Here is a 22,319-nt window from a genome sequence, read left to right on the forward strand (position 1 = left end):
CATCAAGACTGTCAGATTTATGAAGCATCTGAAACGTGCCTCGCTTCGGTCTGGGGCACTGCTGTGACTGACACACCTCACATCATCCTGCCAATCGTGCCAGGGGCAGGGAGCCGCAATCCTACAGCGTGCCCCAGTGCCAACTGGGGGCAGCTCTTGCTGGCTGGCCAGGGGTAGCACCTGGCAAAGAACACATCTGACATCATGACAAAGAATGTAAGAGGTCACCAGTTTTCCCACCTGTGGTTCATCCACAGATAAGATTAATTGGTACCAATATTGTGCCTTGCCTACACAGCAAGTGGCATTTCCCCCTTCCTCTTGCGTAGATTGCTTGCATGCCACTCAGGTTTAATTACACTAATAATCAGTAGGTGGAGTTATAAAATCTGTGAAACAGGCTGTTGACATTCTACCATCCAACATGCAAAGAACGCTGTTGTCCTGTGACACTCACATATAAAGTAGTTTTATTGTTCCTGGCCTACTACTCCAAAAACAGGTAAGAAACTAACAAACACGTATAGTGACCACACAAGAATGCAGCAATAAACTGATCAAAATTCAAGTAAAGGCATTTTTGAGTATCTGTTAATTGAGATCATACAGAAAAGCAGCTATCATAATGCATTTTTCGGTCCAGCAGCCAATTTAGACTGTCTTCAACTGGGATAAGGCAAAACATCTTTACACTAGCATGTTATCACACCATCACTTGTGAATTCATATTTTATAGAATAATTTAATCTTTAAATCTATTGGACCTTCTCGACAAGTGTCATTGCAATGTTTCCCATGTGATTTTGGAAAACTGCGCTAGCCTCAGTACGAAACAGATCTTACTTTGTGCCCTTCGCATTGATTTTTTTAAACATGTTAAACCAGCGTAGGTGCCCTGATGAACCAGTGTTTGAACTGTTAAACTTGTTTCAACTACTTTAGTCGCACTAGTGGCATCTTTCAAAATGTGAATAAACAATGAATTAAGGAAAAAAAATCAAAATAGCTAGTTACACAGAATGAATTCATGCCAGTGCACCAGTCCAGTTTGGTTTCCATGGTAAGGTTTATGCTAAAATAAGATATTTTAGAGATTTACTTACCTTTTATACCCTGCACCAGCACCAACTGAACATCAGATTTAACAAAGAGAACATTCACCCTCATGCCTATGAACACATATTGTTAATCATCTAGAACATGTTGTACAATTACAATTGGATTCTTTACCTCTTCAAAAAAAATTGTCCTCCTTCTTCCCATTCCCAAACCCCACAAACAAACGCAAAATTAAGAGAAAGGAAATAATTTATTAGAGATTTCAAAAGCAACGTACATACATTTATTGGATAAGTCTCATGACAGTTTCAACACATTTTGAATCTTTAAGATGAGAAAATTTATACTCTGCATTAAATACTTTAGAAATGCACTACGCACAGTTCAGAGTCCTGATGATTACACTGCTTCTTCGCCAAGCTTGGTAATACTTGAAAGAGTTGGACACAAAAAGGACCTGGAACATCACAAAGGCATGTTAGAAGTATGATCAGCCAAATAATAGTAGTAATATGCTTTCTTTTGACAACTAAATTGAAAGATGCTTAATATTCTAAAATTGCTATCTGAAAAAAAAATCTGACCTAACAAGATACAGGCTGTATTAATTTTATATTACAGTAAATTAAACAATAACATAATACAAAATCCACAAGACAAAAATAAGTCAGTGTGCTATATAACTCATATAGAAGTTCTATACACTACCTCAGTGCATAGAAAAAATAAAAACAAAATAGTAGCAGTGATTAATAGTTCAATGCCAAACTCTATTACTTCATTATGAGATACTATTAGGTTTTGTTCTCTACTCAAAAAAGAAAAAGGAAAGTACAGACTAAAATCAATACAGTTTCTCATATACCAGGACAACAGAAATCAAATGGTCTAAGACACTTGCCTACCCTTTAATAACAGTAAGAATGGCTTTGTGACATACAATATTTATTTAAAGAAAAGCAAGACATCCTCGATGTGAGCTCAGCACAGCTACACACACATCAGTGTAACACTTTGAGCCCATACAAGCTAAGGAATTGTATCACAAATCAAGTTATATAACCTTTGAAGAAAAAGGTGGAGGCTACCTTTTAGGATTATGAAGCTTCATTGCATCTATTCACCCAACAGAGACGACCCTGATTTTTTCCCCCCCTAAAAAAGTGCCCTTTGCTTTTAAAATTGCCAGATTAGTTCAAATTCTAAAATGTATAAACTCCTCCCCACACCTACTCTAGGTGTAAAACTTAAGAGGTAATTGAGTGCTATGGGAAACATTGCACAAAAAAGGATACAACAAGAAAGGATACACTCTGCATGACAGTATTATTGCAGTATTTACGCAGGAATGTTTCTAAAGAAGAACAGCAGAATGTTGTTTAATTTTACTTGATTCTCAGTATTGCACACACAAGTTTATGCTACCTATCATAAACAAAAATGCCTTGTTTAATAAAATACGTTTTTGACCCCTTACAAGATTTAATGAGGGCTGATGAGTCCACCAACACAAACTCCATATGCAAAAGTAAGCACATCTTTTGGTAACCACTAGGACAATACCAGATTGTTCTGTCTCATTAATTCTCCTTCAAGTCTTTCAGTTTTACAGACTCACTTTTTCCATCAGGTCCAAAACCCAATCATGTTTCCATTCAATGCAGGCTTTCAGGTCACTTATTCTCTACAAAGAAGCTGGTGACCTCTCAACATCGGTTTCTTCTACATAACCCTTATCCCAATAAATTGTATTTTAGCTACAGAAAACATAGTCACCCCAAATACCAACTGAAGGAAGGTTTTGTCAGTCCGTTAGAAAAAGACATTTCAGTTAACGAGTCACAGTATTATTGCAAACCATATATATTTTCTCTGCAAGTAAATAAAACTTTATAGAGAAAATAACAAAGTATTTGCAAAATAATAAGGTATTTGCAATAAATTTCATGAGTTAATCACCATTTCTTCCTGTTCAAAAATAATCAAAGTTTAAACTTACATCAATTTAGCCTTCTTACAAAAAAAGAAAAAACATACTGAGATGCAAGACAGACCAAATTTGACGTCTTCCAGATGTTTGCATAAATTTATTTATACATGTGTATTTTTTAAGTAAGATTCTTACGTCCTTCTTGCTTACACAGTCAAATTTTATCATGGAATTTTGCATCACAAATCAGCAGCATCCATCAAAGCAGGGACGGGAGAACACAGTTGTGTATAAATAGGGTTCAGCCTCATCATTAGCTTGGAAGTGAATGAAATAATCTGTGCTTAAACCTTCAGGATTCCAAGGGATCTGCATTAGTCTGTGGTGCACTCTGATCTTTACGTATAAATGGGCAAGGCAAGGAAGAAGTCCTATCCACGAAATATTAAATCAGTGACAGCAAGATAACGGATCTAGACTTTCAGATGTACAAATAAGTCTTGCATAAATGTTTGCTCATTCTAGAAATAGCTACTGAGTTGATCATCAACATGATTAATAGTTAAGTGTGCACCTATTTTCTGTAAGCAATTCAAGTATTATTTAGCACATTTAGTGAAGTCAGAATCAAATTTAACAGAGTAAACTGCCTGGAAAGGTATGGAATGCCTTAAATAAAACCATTCAGACTCCACTTGTAAGGCTTTCCACTAGCTAAAATACTTTTTTTTTTTTTGCATTTAAAGAAACGTTAATATTATTCTTATCCCACACTAGAAAAAATATAATACAGAATAATTTAGTCACAGCTCATTTGTCTACTTTCAACAACGAATACAAAAGAATGCCTGTAAAAAAAAAAGTCATCTTTAATTTAATAAAAGATACAGAATTTGCAAACCACGAACAAGTAACTCAGAATAGGAACTAGTAAGACCAAACAGCAGAAATGAGGTAAACAAGCTCTATGGGAATCTGATGAAACATTTTAGACAACTGACAGAACAAGAAACCTACAACTGAAGTGGCTGTTATGAATAGAAATAGTACCCTCATAATAGTACCAGGGAATCAAACCAATTTTTAAAGAATAAAAATCAGTTGTTTACATCTTTGCTTTCAAACTTCAGTTTTGTTCCAAAGTAATAATCATCAAAACATCCAGATTAAAAAGTATGCTTGAGTAAGCAAAATGTTTCAGAAACACTCAACCTGAGCTTCAAGTTCAATTGCATTAAGATATAAGGATGGATAATCAGAGTGATGCCCAACTATATGTAATTCAGATAAACGCCCTTTAAATTTGAGCTATTGGTGCTATCAAAGAGTGCAGGCTGAGCACAGAGTGCTTCTGTCTTCCAACAGTTACTTCAAATGCTAATATGACCGTTCACTAAAATCTTTGAGGCCATGAAAATGCTCACAGTTAAAATTACAGCTGATTTTGCCAGAGTTACTCACTATAAAGTAAATACTTAAGAGTAAGCAGAAATGAAGTTGTATGGTAGGAAATAAAGTGATTGCTTTCTACTAGAAGTTTCTCATCTATTTAGACAGAAATGCCATAAATCAGCACCTGTGCACCCTGTAAGTAACTGTCCTTTCCCAAATGAGACAAGCTTGAAAGATGTCACAAAATTACTAAGATTTCATTTTCCAAAGTTACCGAAGGTCCTTTACAACGTGTGTGTGTGTCTGGGAGGGGGCAAAGGAGCAACCCTTTTCAAAGCCAAAACCTCAGAATATTACTATAAGCTAATTGGTCAGATTCCACAAACTTTTTCTCCCCAGGTCACGAGCCCCCAGATTAAGGATCAGAAAAACTGACAACCACCCTAGGATCTCAAGATTATGGAACTGGCAAGTCTCAGGGATTCCAAACAGAGTTTGATAAAGCAACATTTTTATCTCACAACAACAACTACGCATCTTGCAGCCTGTTTTTCTAGTAGAACACATTTAAGAAAAGAAAATTTGTATGGAGTATTTCTATTTCACCATTACTATTCCCAAAGCAGACATTAAATAAATAAATAAAACACAACACCACCACAACTTTTTTTTTTTTTTTTAGGCAGAGAATCCATACCTTCTGCAGCGTTCTATTTTTTTCTTTTGCCTTCATTGGAATCCTGCTTTGGTCTAGCTGAACGAGCAAATTGCTGAGATTCTGTTAAGGACCACAAGTGCCAATGATAAACAGAAGACTCAACCAAGGAGCAAAATGGGAGCATAATTTCAGCAAAGGGTAGTTTAAAAAACATCCTTTTGTTTTTCTGTGACTGAGTTCTACTATGGCATTAAATATGGTAACAATAGTGTGTACTAGCAAAAGATCAGGACCTTGCTGAACTGCAGCATTCATTAAGATAGTATTGTGAACTCCTGGATAGCTAAGTAAGGAGGACAGATTAGGAATTGTTTAGGTGAAGGTGCAAACTGACAAATGAAAGCAGAGGACACACTCAAGATCTCTAAAGATACCTGGGAGGAAAAAAGATTATAAAAAAAAAAAAAAAAAAGGAGAATAGGCTGGAGGGAACAAGACTACAAAGAAAGGAAATAAACTACAAAACATTTAAGTGAAAAAAAGGGACAGGTAAATATTTAATACCTTAGGACAAAAAAAAAAAAAAAAGACAATCCAATCAAAAAAGGTAACTAATAGTTGCCTGCAAAGTAACTAACAGTTCCAGCTGGAAAAGAAATCTAAACAAAGAGGACTGACTCTGACAGGGACATTTCTAAATATTCTTGGTTTTACATTGTAATTGAAATAGAACACATATTTGTGAATGTAAATCCTTGACAAAAGGAGTTTGTACATTATGCTAAAAAAAACAAAACAAACAAAAAAAACCACAAAACAACTCACTTGACCTCCCAATTCTGCAAATGTATGCTTAACCAAGTCGAAAAACCTATCTAATTTAAATGCAACGGTTATACAAGCTAAATTATCTTTTTGATTGTGTTTGCAGGATCAAAGAGCAGAAAAGTCAATTTAAGTCTTACGTAAAGCACACTTACTTTCCTATTTCAGAAGGGGTGTCTACATATAAGTTATAATAAAATTACCAATAACACGCTAGGGTATGCTGTCTGGTTTTCTTAAGGTATCTTCTCTTGCCATCAAATTCTAACAAAGCAGAACCCTCTATAGAGACAAAACTAGAGACTGACAGAAATTCCAGAGAATATAATGTAATTTGACAAAAAAGATACAACCACCATGGGTTTTTCGAATAAGACATATCCGTTTGCTTCTTTTAAAGCTTTAGCAGCTGCTTTTTCATTAGGAAGTCCAATGAAAGCCTGTCCCTTCATACGACCTTCTTTCATCAAACGTATATCAAACCTAGAGGCAAAATTGAGAATTAGGACATATTGTTTAAACACACTGATATTTCACAGTACAGATACAATGCTCATGCGTAAAGTAGGAATGTCAAAAATAGAAGCAGTGCCTACGTGCAGGCATTAAGTCATTGGAGACTGGGAGAAGCTATTTAGTGGCATTAGGTTGCAGGATTGGACGTTGGTGTACAACTGCAATAAATACAAGGTATGCAAACTGAACAGATACACACTATTATCTGCACTGTATTCATTCTGCATTGCTCAGCCAATAAACAGTAAATTTAGTAAGCAAAATATAAAGGCAAAATAATGAGGTCTTCAGAAACTGTGCAAAAAATATTTTTTATTTCTGTACTTCTGATGAGAAGCATTTTTCCCCCATAAAAACACAGAAGCAGAAAGAAAAGAGTGGGGAAAAAAGTAAAAATGACTAGTTTTCAAATCATAATTTTCACCAGTATTATAAACTGGTAAAAGTTTACTTTTAACCAAGTATCAAAGTCACTTACATATTTCGTTCCAGTTCTGACTGGAAGTCCACATATCTTCCAAAAATGAATTTAAGATCCTGCAATTAAAGGACAGGCATAAGAAGAAAGCTGCTAAAAAGACTTTTTAATAAATATTCAAATTTTGTTGTTTACCTACCTTTTCTTGAACTTGTTTAGCTAAATTCTTCACATATATTCTGCAATTTGGATCACCTGGCTCATAGTTTTTGAAGACAGAAAACTTTTCCATTTCTTGAAGAAGACAGAAAAACAGTCTAAATATTTTAGGTCATGTAATTATTGTATATTTTTGCTCAGTACAAGACAAATTATAAAATTGTATGCAATAAACTAAAAGAAGAAATACTTAAAACTTTTCATTACAACAAAGCAAAGATCTATTAAATAATTTATTCTCGTTATTGTACCTTCTCTAGAAAGCCTGTTTTTTTCTAGTTCCCTTCTAGAAATAAATTCTGATGGTATTTCCTCATCTTCTTCCTCAGTTTTCATTTTATCATTTGAGCTAGGAGCTGGGAAAATCCTTCCAAATCCTGTGTTATTGATTTCTTCTGTAGCAGCACAAAGGTCTGTAATTTGAACACATTAAACAAGTAGCTCATATAATTATTCACAAGAGGAACAACAGCAAACAAAAAAAGTATATTCCTTTTAGTAACATTTGAACATAGTTGACTCTGTAACTAAATATGAACACATCGTTAAGGAAATGCGTCCTATTTCCTGGCTTGACAAATACATTTGATCTATATAGCTCAATGAAATCAACTGCATTACCAAGAAAAGCTGCAGCACGTGCCGGTTACATTAAAAGTGGGCCCACTGTTCAAGCCTGTATGAACAGTTTACTTAATTTTCATTAAAAAAAAAAAAAAAGTATATTATTGTAAAATACTGAAAAACAGACTGACCCACAACCCTTCTAGAAATCATCACACTTCACAGTTAGCATGGTATAGCAGATTATCACTCTGTCACAGAGAAGAAGCTGGCAAACACATGAATACTAGTCTAAGAGCTGGAAAGGGAAAATCTAAAATTAGCTTGATATATTCAATTACACTATAGTGTGTATGCGTTTGTACAGTATTTGTTAAAAGTAACCTAAATTTTATAAAAGAGCAGTTCACCATTAAACATGGTGAACTTCAAAAGACCTTCAAAATCCTCTAGATCCTCTACTATACCAAAGCACACAGCTCTGTGCTTTAAAATAGGAAAAAACAACAAATGCAGACAAGATTCAAGTTGGTGTTCTTAAACAAAGGTTTGTTTTTTAAACAAACCTTGACAGATACAATTTATGAAAACTCCTCCAACACAAAAGAAGAAAAAATTTAGGCAATGGAATTCTAATAGCTTTCTCTGGAAAACAGCTTTTTTTTTTTCAAGTTAATATTAAATAAATTTGAAGTATATACTCCTACCATTTTTTTCTTCTCTATCCGACTTTATCTGAAGAACAGATGGGATGTCAGTAGTAATATGGAACTCAATTTTTTTATGACCTACATGCTGTGGCTGCTCAAAGACATCTGAAGGTGACAGTGTAGGGTGCATATTACTGTTTAAAACAAAAAACATTAAAGATTCAGTGACTGACAAATGCATAATCAATTAAAGATTTATTCCAGATAGAGTTCATCCTATTTTTTTTATAAACAAATAAACAAGTTCCATAAATTTCATTTCATAAATTTCATTTAATACAATTTAATTTGATTAAAACACTGCAAATACATTAGGTTTGACTGACACTGAAAACAACAACAAAAAAAGAACATCCCATATTACAATATATGCAGACACTTCCCAAAAAGCTGTAGGGAACCTCAATAAGAAAAATAATCATCACGTCTCCTGCTCTCACATAGTATAAAAATATACCACAGCACTTGGAGGAAGAGGAAGGCTGTTGAAAAAAAATGCATTCTCAGTAGATCATCACTGGATAGAAGTACTTCACTAATATCTACTGTTCCAGAATACTGCAATTTCAAAAATCAAAATGATGTAGGCCAAAGCAGTTTTTATTTTTTAAGACAGTTACCCCAGGCAATAAATCCAGATCACTTCTGTCAGCACTGTGATATGACTTTTTTTTTTTTTAATGAAAAAGGAATTCTTGTTAGTTTGATAGCAAGATAAAGAGCTTCAACTAGGCAAACATTACACACTGAAGCTGTTGAGCAGAATTTAGTTCAAACTATGTGACAATTTGGACTAATTACGTATCAGTGAGAAAAGAATACTTTTATCAACACAACACTAAAGCAAACAGAATGCAGAAAAAAGACATTTAGTAAAAAAGAATAGTTTTCTTAAAAAGAGGAAGCACCATAGAAATAATACAAACCTGTGGGGAGCACACACTGGAACACTGAGTAAATCTTTAATTCTTTGTTTTTTTCTAACACCACGCCTCTTTGTGTTTATTGGTCTTTTAGGCTGAAGGGTTGCTAATTCCATCAATTTGGTCATTCTGTGATAAAAAAAAAAAAAAGCACGGTTTGAGAATGCAAATGCGCAAATATAACCCTTCTCCCTTCCTTAAAACCCTGGAAATGCAACTTTTCAGAATACAAGTTATTTGTCAAGCTGCTTTAAGATCTAAACCACACTAAAACTATTGTTATAGTTACAGTAATCTGATATACCTGGAGTAAAGGAGCATCATGTAAGGGAAAAAACAAAATCATGAGTTCAGTGACATCCCTTTCTTCCCAAAGTATGCATTTAAGTTGGACATCAAAGCAGTAAAAATACTAAAAAGCTCCAAGCTGAACCTTTGTTATAATGCCATTTTCACCTAACAGAACCTTTTGTTTTTTTCCAAATGCATGTATTTTCTGCATATAGCTAGTTATTTCCTCATTTACTTTTCTTGTCAGTTTAAATGGCAGGAAAAGAAGACTGTTTCTTCATTTACTATTATTACAAAGCTTAAAAAACAGTTCTGATTTACACCAATTCAGCTCTAAAGCTGTCAGAAAATCCTCAGCACGCACATTATTATTACTTATACACACTGATATACAAAGAACAGTTTGGAAGTCAGAGTGCACAAACAATTGAGGCTGAGTAGTTAACTCACTAAAAATGTGTAGAACTGAAGAAACCAGAAAACAAATCAATTATTACTTCCTTATACTTGCATTCTCTCTTCATGATGAGTTTTGTTTTCATTATTCGTACACAGAAACATGATAATTTGTACACCACATGACCATGTTTTGTCTTACTGTGGTTCAGAACAGCATTGTCCTCCTGTTTTCAAGTTGCTCTTGAGCTTCCTTGAGAATGTTCAAGGATTTCACCACCGGCAGAACTGAAATCTATACAAGTAAAAACACCACTTAAAAAAACACACAAAAGCCTGCAAATGACTAAAATGCACACCTCTCTTTTTCCTCCTCGTTATCACTTTCATATTCTGATTCATCCTCGCTAGATACTTGCTCTTCTTCCTCTTCAGGCAAAGGAGGCTCTTCAGGAGGCAGAGGTGGGATTGGGGGAGGTGGCACAGGCACTGGTAAATACTCTTCATACTAAATATGGGGAGAAAGAAAAAAATCTTTAGTCACTTTTTTAAATAAAAATTTTGCCTATCTTGTTTTCCTTGCACATAATAAAAAGGATCAAGCAGTAAATTACAAGATGACTAGAAACAACTTTTTAAAGTACATTTGCAGGGACCTTGACAGTATTTCGATAAACTACTTTAGAAATGAAAACTTCCACGCTAAAAAAAAAAAAAAAGTTTGCTGCTCTCTGAAACGCAACAGTGAATATTTCTATAATTTTAATGTGAAGAGTTAAACGTAAAAGTTGAAATGACATCCACGGGTGTTTATTTTGCACTTGTTTATAAGGACTTTTTTGAGAGAAGTATGGTAAAAACATACACAAGGAGCCTTAACCTCCAAACTACCTCTGGTTCTGCACTGAACTTTCTTTCCACGAACTACGAAAGTTACAGCGTTTCTAAGCAGTGAGAATTTCATGAAAGGAATCTGTTTTCAGCCTGGCACAGGCCCTACAGCTGGCTGCGGGGACTATCCAGAAATCTACTCCAGAAATACAGTGATGGCAAGGAGCCCTCCACTTCATTCTTCCTTTTTTTTCTAGCTGGAAGCATTCAGAGTTGTCAACGGAATTGCTTTGGAGGAGTAGGAAAGACAGAATTGCTGGGTTTCTGCTTTCTCCCAGAAACTATCAGACCACAACATGACAGTTGTCTTTCTTTTACGTTCTTTTACACCTGGATCTTTCTCACTTTTATGAGTGTGGGGTATTCCTTCTTTCTCCCTTTACCTTCCTCCCTCCCTCCATTCCTTCCTTCCTTCCTTCCTTCCTTCCTTCCTTCCTTCCTTCCTTCCTTCCTTCCTTCCTTCCTTCCTTCCTTCCTTCCTTCCCTCCTTTCGTTCTGTCTGTCTGTCTCTCTTTCTCTCTTTCTGTCCAGCACTGATTTTATGGCTACGTGTGCATATCCACAGTGTACAGTTTTTCTCCGTTCCGTTTCTTCCCTGAGTCTTGCCCCTCTTCCCTGCAACTGAACAGCATTTGCCTTGATCAAGGAAGTGGCAACATGCGGCTTACACAGTAACCTGCTGAAATTACAGCTATAACCATGGAGCACAGCTGCCGATCAACACAAGACCACCAATCGCTTACATTTCTAAACTGCTCGTCACAATTCTTCCGTATGTAGGCTGTGATGCTGCTCATTTCTTAAGCACCCATCCATTTCTTCTCTTCCCAGACCCTCAAGGTGTCCTGGTCAAACCACCTCCCTTCCTCTTGCCCCATCTGGCTCTCCCACCTTCCTTTTCCCTCAAGGCTCAACTTTTTTTTTTTTTTTTTTCCAGCATAGGTGCTCCATAGAAGCTGCTGCTGCCCACCTCCGAGTTGACTAGGGCTGAACTACTGAAAAAGAAAAGAAAATCTATAAATAAAAGTGAGAGATGGTGAATACCCAACCATCTCTTAAAAGCAGGATTTTAAGAGAATAAGTAATTGATAAATGGAGTTAAGATCGGAGGGAAAAAAGTCCACTGTTGCAATCAATAGAGTTAAGAAGTTTTTCAAGTACATTAGGAACAAAAATTAGAGTAATGACACAGATCTGATACGGGATGGGTATTGCTTCAGTGAGAAATGATGGAAAAAAACACAACACAACACATGTGTATGTGTTGTTGGGTATTTGTAAAAAAAAAAAGAAAAAAAAAACAGGTTAATGAAAACTGCATGCTCAATTAGATGATGTTTTTGTTGTCATTGGTAGGGAATTGTGTGCTTTACAACACAATATGTGTTATATATATATATTATATATGTTTTTTATATGTTTTATATATGTTTTAATAAAATAAGGAAATGATATTTTTTTTCTACGTTTGTGGTTTCCAAACTGTAGTTAATAAACATTAAACAAGATGCAATAGGATCTCGTTAACTCTTTTGTTTGAAAAAACAGTGGCCCTGATCGAGAGGTGCAAGTGAGAGGAGACAATATTCAGTATTTCTCTATGTTGTCATTTATTGGTGAAGATGAAAGTCTGCAATTCATGTTCATTACACTAGCATGACAACATGACCACAAGGGGGACTGTCTGATAGTGAAAAGGAACTTCAGCATGGATTAAAAATCTTTGCCTTTCTTTATTCTGAACTGTTTTTCTTATGGCTGCTAGAGAGAGATTCTCTGCCTTAGAAATAAAACTGCCCAGGCTGTTCTGATAAACCTGTAGGGTTAAGGCACTTCTACCAAAACAGATTTCAAAAGGCAAGAAGTCAAAAAGCAACAATTCAGTAATCTGTGTACGCTTCTATATTAAGTTTTAAGATCACCTGGTTTATATTTAGTTCACACAAATTAACCAAACATAGCAGCATACAACCTAAGAAAAGCTTAAGAAATTTATTAGATGCACAGATAAAGTGCTGTAACAGAGAAACTTGTGTAAATCTATTCTAAAATAAATAAGGTACAGTTAAACCACCTTTGACTCGTTTTAACTCGGAAAGAAATAACCTAAGTTTTAATCATTTGAATTTTAAGGTCAAGGTGAAATATACCATAACTATAACAGTGGTTGTGATCTGTATCAACTATTTGAGGCTCCTGTTCCTCTTGAGGTCTCCCAGAAACAGGAAGGCTATTGCAAAATGTGTCCATTAGACATAGTTCCTTTTACAGAAACATTTTTGTAATAAAGTCTGGTTGCTCAAATACATGTTAAAATATTTAACAAGGAAACAATTTTCTCCTGATCCAGTCAATCTTTTAAACAAGACAATGTATTTTTCCTATGACGCAGCCCACAGGAGGGAACAGAAGTAAACATCCTCCTGAACTGAAGACTGTTTTGCTTGAAGAACTAAACTATTGCATTATTATATGAGAGCAAGAAATATCCATTTGGGTTATCCCTTTCTCCAAACATGGTGCCCAGTGATACATGTATTTTTGCCTTAATCTCAAAGGCCCGTTTGTCTCCAGCTAAGGTACGTTAAAAAGAGATTCCCTTTAAGCATCTTATCACAAGATCTCTTACTGCCTTTCCACCCGGGGAAGCTTGTGTGTTAAACTGCCCTTGGAGTTTTGGATGCTACTAGATTTCTGTGCTCTGTTATCCATAATTTCAGGCACTTCGGGGCTAACATGGCTGTTTAAGTCAATGCAATAATATTACCAATATATTCAACACTCAGAAGAGTCACCACAGTTTCCTTCACACACTCAGGATTTCAAATTCTTCTTCCAATTCAAATAGCTTGTCAGTAGATTCAATGAGTTCTGTAAAAAAAGATAAAGAAAAAAATGCTTCTAAAGACATGCCTGATTTTGTTCACTTAAAAAAAAAAAAAACTTTGAAAGACGCATTCCAGAAAAGTACTTTGTAAGAGTGAAAAAAAATAATCTGTGCTAGCAATTGTATGGCTTGTTTGGATACATGCCTGCTATATATTGCTTGACACTCACAAAGGATAGTTATTCTACCTGTGATTATTCTTTTATTTGCTAACGAGGAACATAACATTGCACAATTAGGCTTTTAATCGGTGCCTTACCTGCTCCTGTGGTTGTCACTTCTGGTTTTGTTGGAGGTATGAAAGGAGGCCAGTGTGGCGGGTGCTTCTGGACCAGCTCAAACATCCGTAGACTCTGCTGCTTTAGAATCTCCTGAGGACAGAATGCTTTCATTTTAAAAGCTGGCTCGGGAGACGCTTCAAACACAAAACGTGTCTGCTTAATTGAAAGTGTTTTTTAATTACGCATGTCCATCAGGAAAAAAAGGTCTTTATACAGACCTACTGTGAAATCCAAGCACCATGGTCTCTGTAATACATCCCTAGTTAAAACACATCTGGAAGACAGATCTCTTGAACTGTACTACAAATTATCAGTCTTATCATCTTTTGATATCAGCTTTGATATCTGCAAACCTGTAATTTTGTTTACAGGTAGCAAGCACACTAGGAATGTACAATATTTTCTGCTTTTTAAAAGAAAGTTGCTTGCATAGAACTCTCCTCAAGTTTTCTGTTGATCAATAGCACAAAAGACAGATCTATCAGCTCCTCCAAAGGGGAAAAAAAAAAAAAAACGCATCAGATTTTGAAGGACAGGTTTTGGTCAGGAAAAAAGGTGTTCCTGAAGCCAAACGCTATTCCTCTTCAAAGAGAAGTTACCTTCTGTCCTGTATTTCAGTTATTTACAAACTGTTTTCCTTAGATGATTTTTTTTTTTTAAATAAATGCCCTTAGAGGTTGATGGTACTTTACATTCAGACGTCTGGTGCTTAGCTTAACAGCTGCATGCAGAAACATCCTCAAGTCTGTTTCCTGTGGCAGCCAGCACCTTCTGTTCTCCCTAGATCAGCAGGAGCTAGAGGCCTGCAGCACTTAAAGAATCAGATCTTTAAGATAGCAGGGACTAACAGTCATAATTAGAACACGCAATCTATTATGTCAAACAATAAAAAAGGATCAGGAAGCAAATCATTGATACATCACTACAATATGGCAGTTAAACCTTAGTCATTTAGTGAGAATTAGAAGTTAAAAGCAAGTGTCACCCAGTAACACCTTCAAGTGTGGATGTTTACACCCATTTTCCAACTGGCAGGGTTTGTGGCTGGTAAAGTGCTGAACAATTTCCAATTAGCAATTCAGTAGTATTGCCTTACCCTGATGCTTTAATGCATTCTTCTCCATGGCTCATACAATTTGTATACAAAGGAAAATGCAAAGGAAAATTTTACAAAAAACAGACAATAAAAACCAGACTTTATAAAGAACAAATCGAGATGCTAAGTTCCCACTCTTACCTTTTGTACAAGACTACACCGGTTATCAAAATCACATTCTTCTTTGCAAAAGAAGCCCTTAGGGGAAAAAACAAACACACAGAGTTTTACCTTTGCAGATGGTAGGTATGTGGTACCAGCAGGTAAGGCGGTTTGACCTCTGATACAGTAATGCCCTGTACGATCAGTAGATATAAGACTCCAAATATGTGGCAGCTCTAGGGAGAGAACCCACGGGGAGAACAAGGCCCTGCAAACCCCTAACGAAATAGTCAAGCAAAAAATAGCAGCAGCTCCTGTGTGCTCCTCCATGGAGCGCCACCCAGTTCCTACAGTCCAGGTATCAGCAGAAGCTGAAAACTTGTAGATGATGGACCACCTAAGGAACATTTCCATTCTGGTATCTATACTGAAAATATTTGCTCTTCATTATGATTTTGTCTGTCTCGTTGCATCATGCCACATTTTGCACAGTTACGTAGTTAAGTATTAAAACAAAACAAAACAAAAAAACTTTCTAAAAAGCAGCAGTATTAAAAAACAGGTATGTGAATGAATGACAGATACCGGTATCTTTACAGATTGTTTAAAGCTTTAGAAACACATCCCACTGGTGACAACTGCCAATCACCCAATCACAGGATACTGGCATGGGATCAGATCCAATTTTTTCAAATACCACAGTACCCCCATGACATTTTGGGTGAATTACAAATAATACATTTGTATTTGTAATTTGGGGTGAAATACAATAATTCCACTTAAACATTTTCAACTTATGATAGAAAGTAAGTTTAAGTAACTTGTCTAGAGGTGACCAAACATAAAGTAGTGATAGAATAAAACACATAAACCTGTTTCAGTTCCTTGCTCTGACCATTATAATGCCTCTTGAAAGAAGTAAAAGCTGCTCAGTAAAGAAAACAAAGCGAGCTCCTACAGTACAGACAGCTCCCCACTTGCCCTAAGAGTCTCCATGTAGTTATGTACAAACTACTATGTGTTGATCACAGAAGACAGCTTTGTGATCTTGGTTCTGTTCAAGGAGATGCATTGCTGCCCTTACCAATGTAGAGAGACATTACTTTGAGATAAAGTACATGCATTCAAGATTTCCTGACACTTACTAAAGCTACTGAAGGGTCCAAATTCATGATCTTCATTCTATGTGGGGCTTCCTGGCAGTGGAAACTCTCATCGTCAACCGTGCCATTTTCTTCTGAATCTACAAAGCTTTGAGTGGTGTGAGGGTCCAGATAGATCAGCTCATTGCCTGGATGGGTAAAAGCCGTATGTTAAAAATAAGCAAGTGACATTAATAAGCACTTGGTCCAGAACTGTAAAATAGAAATTAGATTGCCATCGCAGTCAGTATAATCTAGACTTTCCAGCTAGGGATTCTTTAAGAGAATCGGAAGGTTTAGACACAGCGTTTCCCACAGGGTATTTAGTATAACTTCCTATTGTCACCTATTACTGTAATTTTTTGGTTGGTTATGTTCTATCTTTGTCACATACTTTTATTTTTCCATGTGAGATCCAGTACTTTTTTTTTTTTTTTTTTTTAAATCTCAAGTGTTGTAAACACTAACATTTGACAGATTAAAAGGTACAGGATGTTCACAGATGCAATCTGTAATCCCATTAGGCATTCATTCAGAAATTGGAACAAAAAAGCCTAACTAAAACAGGTTAGGTTTTACAAAAGGACAAAATAGGGTTGCAAAATTTTGGCCCAAAGTGGGGTGAAATCTGAAGGAATGCATTTTAAATTAATTAGAGCAATACTTAATAACAGAAGGTATGCAAAAGGTGAAAAAGATACTGCTATCAGAAACAGTTTTGAAATACAAGAAAATAAAAGTGACATTTGACCAATACACTTGTCAAATGCTATCAGCTATTCTCAGTATGTTGCTCTTGTTGATGTCATCACTTATTTTTACACCTAGCTTTGCTGTTAACTTTCTGCTCCTGTTAAGGATCATCTCATACTGTTTCTAAACTCTTTTAGATATGCTTCTTCATTTATTTTATTCTATTCTCATCTTTCTTTACTTCTAGAGGTTCACGCTTAGACCCCTTACTATTTCCCCTTCAAAAAATGTTCTCTTTTGATCATCTGCACATTTGGAATAAGTTTCTTTTTTCCTTACCTAAAAATCCTATGAAATAAAAGGCATTATTTGGTTTCCCTCCTAATGCTCCCAAAGACTGTGGCATCTTAAAGCATTCCTAGGAGTTCAAAAGGAATAAAGGAAATTGTAATTCATTTCTTTACTGACATCACAGATACCCAAACTTATTTGACAGTAACGAGCAATGAATTGAAAGAAAACCTTACTTTAAATGCATCAATATATACGGGATTTATGTGATTTATCCCTAGTCGTAGAGGTATAATAAGCAAGAGGGCTTTCCAGCCTGTGCAGAGTCCTCCTGCCTTCTTGCTTCGGCCAAGAGCACTTCTGTGCAAATGTGCACTGCTGTGGGACGCGCTGCTGCTCTGAGGAGGGGACCAGCACGTTTTTTCTGCGGGAATAAAACTAGAAATCAGTCAACGCACAGAGGAACACAAAGCAGATCTTCCTCTCAGTAGTGAATTAAGCTAGTTTGCCAGGGATCTTTATAGGGCACCCAAGACAAAACGAGCCGGGCATGGCAATTACAGCTATTTAGTAGAAGTAATTCTAGCAGACAGTATGTGCTGGCACGTCCAAGTGAGACGTTAGATCAATGATTGGGGGATGACAATTTAAGACTGCAGTGACATGTCCTATTAATGTTATTAATAGTGTCAAGCTTTGCCTATAAAACGCCAGAGAAATGAAATGGCAGCAATGATGACAGTAGAAATTCTTCAAGGAGCTCTTCACATCCAGTGATGTGAGCACGAAGTTGGCATCAGGGATCAAAAAAACACAACTGAGTTTGTATGTCCTTCTTCCCTCTTCTTACCCTTGCAAGACAAACCCATGGCCCCCCAAGTATTTGTTCATGTTTCGATACATGCTGGCAAATGGAGTCAAATCAGAAACTGTTACCAGAAAACTGATGAGGTGTCACTTCCTGATGTCTTCAATGACCACCGTATTGTCCATAGATACATAAACTGCTAATGAATTCCATTCATCAAATAAAGCAAGCTTCCTAGAAAACATTAAGGTACTAATTAATATAAACTAGTTGGATCAAAAGGGTAGCTTTACACTCAGAACCATTTATTTATTTATTTTTTTCTTAAGAAAAAACATCCTTTCTGCATTTTTTAAAGTCTCCATGTAAGAAAAAGAAAACTTTAAACATTAAATGTTTAATATCTTTAGAAAAATAGGTACTGAGTGGTACCAGGAAAAACATATGCGCTGCACCATGTGCAAACTGTTTTGTCTTACTGCTAAGTGCAGTGACAGTAACAGTTCAACTACATCAAGTTTATTACTTTTTATTGCACTCGACAGTCTCTGCACTGGGTTCTTGCCCAATTGTGTCTTTTCTCATCTGGAAAAGAAAAAAATTCCTATGCCAGTTTTGCAGATTACTTTTTGCTTAAGAAATTCCACTGAATTCAGTGGAATTACTTCTGCCTGAGCCTGCGTGCACAGCAGAAATGGGGCGTTAAAAGCTAAATCAGCTAAGGGTTTGGGGCACCAAAACTTCAGTGGGAGACAGCAGCACACAGTTTTATGTCCACTTCTGCAAAATCCAAACCTTTGGGGAAGGGAGCTACACTCTTAAGCTGCACTGGCAGAATTAGCTGTTTCAAATAAGCCAGAAAGAAATGGGGGTGAGCGTTTCACCATGAAAAACTTGGCCATGAAAGATCTGGAGTCCAGGGCATGCTTCAGCTCCCCTCCCTCTTCAGATCATGTGCCTGTTCCAGGGTGTCAAAGACTTGCTGCTGAGCTCGCAGGACCTGTAGCCTAGCCCCTGCCTGAGGTAAGACACCTCCACGTACCCCTGGAGAACTGAGCAGCCTCAGTTCCTTTCAGTGTGGCTCCCAGACTATGAGGAGCTGCCCATCTTTATCCAGTAGCCTTGCTGGCAGAACTGCTGCTCAGAAAGGGAGGAATTGCAGCTCAGTTCCCTCCTCAGCCGAGATGGCTTCTCTCTGATGTTTCACACCACCACTCCTACCTACACGGTGGCACTCTCGACCTGCCAGAGCTGTGCCACTGTGCAGAAAGGAATATACATCTGTGGTGTGACTGGTGAGGGCATGCAGACGGCATAGCAGGAGACTTTCCTGCAGTTTCTTCTCCTCAGGCTCTTCCTTTATTAAAATTTAGAGGTCACCCATTCCCAACTCAGTACCTGCACACCGAGCTGTGGCATGACATTCCATGCTGCACTTGTAAATAGATGGCAAGTACATTCCTGACTGTGGGACAGGGGGAGATGCAGCCTTCAAAACTCTGCCTGGGCCTTCTCTTGGCTGCCCCAGGGGAGTACGTTCTGAATGAGACTGGTATGATCTCACTTACTTTAGTACTTGAGCAACTGTATTTGGTCCAAACCATTCTCCAATTGACTTCCCCTCTCCAACACCCACCTGTGCTGTTTTCATAGTGAAAAAAAGACACACGTACACAAAATCAAAGAAAAATGAGACCATAAAGAATGTGGGAACAATATACAGTAAATACCGTGACTGTCAAACATTCTAGAGTAACTGCAATCTGTATTTAGCAATAACAATTATTTTCTCAATCTATGCTCTTTTCAAAACTTAGGGAGTGCCAGTTTCTTTAATAAACAAAAGGCTTCTAAACTACAATGAGAATTACAAGTTAACAAATGTTAGTGCCCTTTATTACAAATTACAGCAATAAGCTACAAGACTGTCTATTCTAACATTACTGACTCTGGTACCCAAGGCTTACAGAGTTTATCAAGAGCTACATTCTAGTACATGGCTTTATTTAGGTCTCAGGGAATGTTTCTGTACTACTAGTCTTTGCGCCCATCTGCATACCTTTTTATTTTTGTATAAGCATACACCTTGTCTTCACATCCACTTTTTAAAATTATGAATTAACATACTGCAAATTAGTGATTCAACACAGTAGAAATTTCAGTGGAAAAAACCTGAAAGTTTATGTTTGTTCTTACCCATCTGGTGGATTGAATAACAGCAAGCCTTCCTGTCGAGAAAGCATCGTAGGATTCTGTGATATTCTTCTGGTTGTTTTTTGTGTTTTTCCCATTGCCAATCTGAAAGGAAAAATTGATATAGAATAAAAAATGGTGACGTTTTCATTACACTGATCAAATGTCTAGACAGCAGAAAGCTTTATAATGAGATGTTAAAAGACATTTCAATTCATCTCGAATATTTACATTTTGTGTAGAGCTCCTAGAATTCCAAGCTTGTTATTTATCATCAAGCTGCCCTTTATCATCATAGGCTAGATTGTAAAAACAGGGAAAATAAAACAAAACAAAAACATCAACTGCAAACATATTCTGACGGATCACGCTGCGTGTTGATAGCCATTCCAGTATCTCTGAGCTTCCAAGATTATTTAAAAGTACAGGCTGTGTTTAGACCTTGTTGGATTTCTAAGCACCCATTAAATAACAACATAAGATCCATACAGAAAGTCCAAACACTCCACTGGCAGCATCCTGGGATGTGACATGCATGCTTAAGAGCTTGCACCAGGGGGGTTTGGACCTCGTGCTGCTGACAAGTGAGTAGTGAAGAGAAGGGTAAGAGCACTGTCCCACGGTGGCAGGTTTTCCCTTGGCCTCAACTTGGGTGTTACACTAAAAGGTTTATAAAATAATGGCGACAGGATTCCCCATTTCTTCTCCTTCTATGCCTATTTCTCTGCTTCAGGCTGGGATGATTTCACCCAGCTGAATATGAATTGATTCATTAGGAACTGTTACCAGGGCATCAAAGAAAGTCTCACTAATAAATTCAGGGTTTGTGCTTTTAATGGAGTACTTACGAAGAAGCGTCTGCAGACAATACCGAAGTTCCCTCAGGACCAGCACTCACCTCTCCCTAAGTGTCTGCAGATCAGTGCTTGGGCCAGCATCATCTGCCCGCATCGCAGCATACATCCCCAGCCAGCGTCCGACGAAGGACCCGTGCCTCCTGTTAGGAAAGTTCATCACAATCAGTGCAGGCTTTCAACTGGGTGCAGCACCACAGAGGACATTTCAGACTGCTAGAAAACAGATAGGGCTGATGAAGCCTCCATGAACTGTCCTACAGATAAAAGGCACACAGCAAGACTTTGGTTCCATGCTGTTGGTCTAATTCTAATCTCTGCATTGCACAAATAAACAAAATTCATTTATTCCTTGTGGAGCTGACTTACTCTTTTCATTCTTCAAGCAGCATTCACAAACCATTTACTGCATGCTATACAACATGATCACCTGTTTACATACAGACATAAATAAACACTGATTTTAATAATCTTCATGTTTGCATAAACAGTTAAAATGATGCTCAAAATGCGCTGATACTCTAGAAATATTTTCCCAGCCTACGATGCCATCACTTATCTTGCTATTTAATTTAGAACAATGCAACAAATCTGCAGTATACTCACCACTAGGCGAAAACTTTCTTCTATACGTAAACCACGTTAAACCACAGTAAACCACACGTAAACACACCTTGGCTTATTGTCTGACTTTGGCTTATGGTGCGTCTGTTGCTGTGTCCAGCACAGTGCAGCCCCTAAATTGCTACCAAAACCTTGCCACAAACCTCAATCCCCCTGTTAAAAGAGACCCTCTTGTTTGTTGCCCTTCTTTCGACACTCTCTAACAGGTTTATGTCTTTTTCTTATACTGTGGAGCCCAAAACTGCACTCAGTACTCAGTACATGGAATACCAACAGAGACTGCCTGGCATTTTCTCTTCTCTGCAGAAGCTCTGTTGCTAACACTGTCCAGAAATCACCACTGTCACAGACAGTAGTAGCATTCCCTCCTCCCACAGTTTGTTCTGCCCCCCAAGACTTAGACACCACCCAGAAAAAGAAGAATAATAATACTAATAAAATAAAATAAAATAAAATAAAATAAAATAAAATAAAATAAAATAAAATAAAATAAAATAAAATAAAATAAAATAAAATAAAATAAAATAGTCAAAAGCCATCAGGAAGGCAGTGGTGC

The 22,319-nt window shown here is 36.8% G+C and overlaps 1 protein-coding gene and 1 pseudogene across 2 annotated transcripts; both read right to left on the reverse strand.

Annotated features, from left to right (window-relative positions):
- Positions 1-1,290: 1,290 nt before the first annotated feature.
- LOC140000991 (RNA-binding region-containing protein 3-like) lies at positions 1,291-10,420 on the reverse strand. 2 transcript variants are annotated; one of them, XM_072032110.1, is made up of 9 exons: positions 10,261-10,420; positions 9,218-9,343; positions 8,289-8,425; positions 7,269-7,430; positions 6,998-7,092; positions 6,859-6,917; positions 6,215-6,347; positions 5,079-5,151; positions 1,291-1,516 (listed from the first exon to the last, which is right to left on the reverse strand). In XM_072032110.1, the coding sequence occupies exons 2-8, from the start codon at positions 9,340-9,342 to the stop codon at positions 5,092-5,094; spliced, it is 771 nt and encodes a 256-aa protein (XP_071888211.1). In that variant the 5' UTR covers position 9,343; positions 10,261-10,420; the 3' UTR covers positions 1,291-1,516; positions 5,079-5,091. The 2 variants fall into 2 exon arrangements, with proteins under 2 accessions (XP_071888211.1, XP_071888212.1); XM_072032111.1 differs by having other exon boundaries at positions 1,291-2,413.
- A 2,676-nt stretch (positions 10,421-13,096) lies between these two features.
- On the reverse strand, positions 13,097-21,806 carry LOC140000986 (cysteine protease ATG4A-like; annotated as a pseudogene).
- Positions 21,807-22,319: the final 513 nt, after the last annotated feature.

This window comes from Anas platyrhynchos, chromosome 36 (genome assembly GCF_047663525.1).
Source record: "Anas platyrhynchos isolate ZD024472 breed Pekin duck chromosome 36, IASCAAS_PekinDuck_T2T, whole genome shotgun sequence".
Lineage (NCBI taxonomy): Eukaryota > Metazoa > Chordata > Aves > Anseriformes > Anatidae > Anas > Anas platyrhynchos.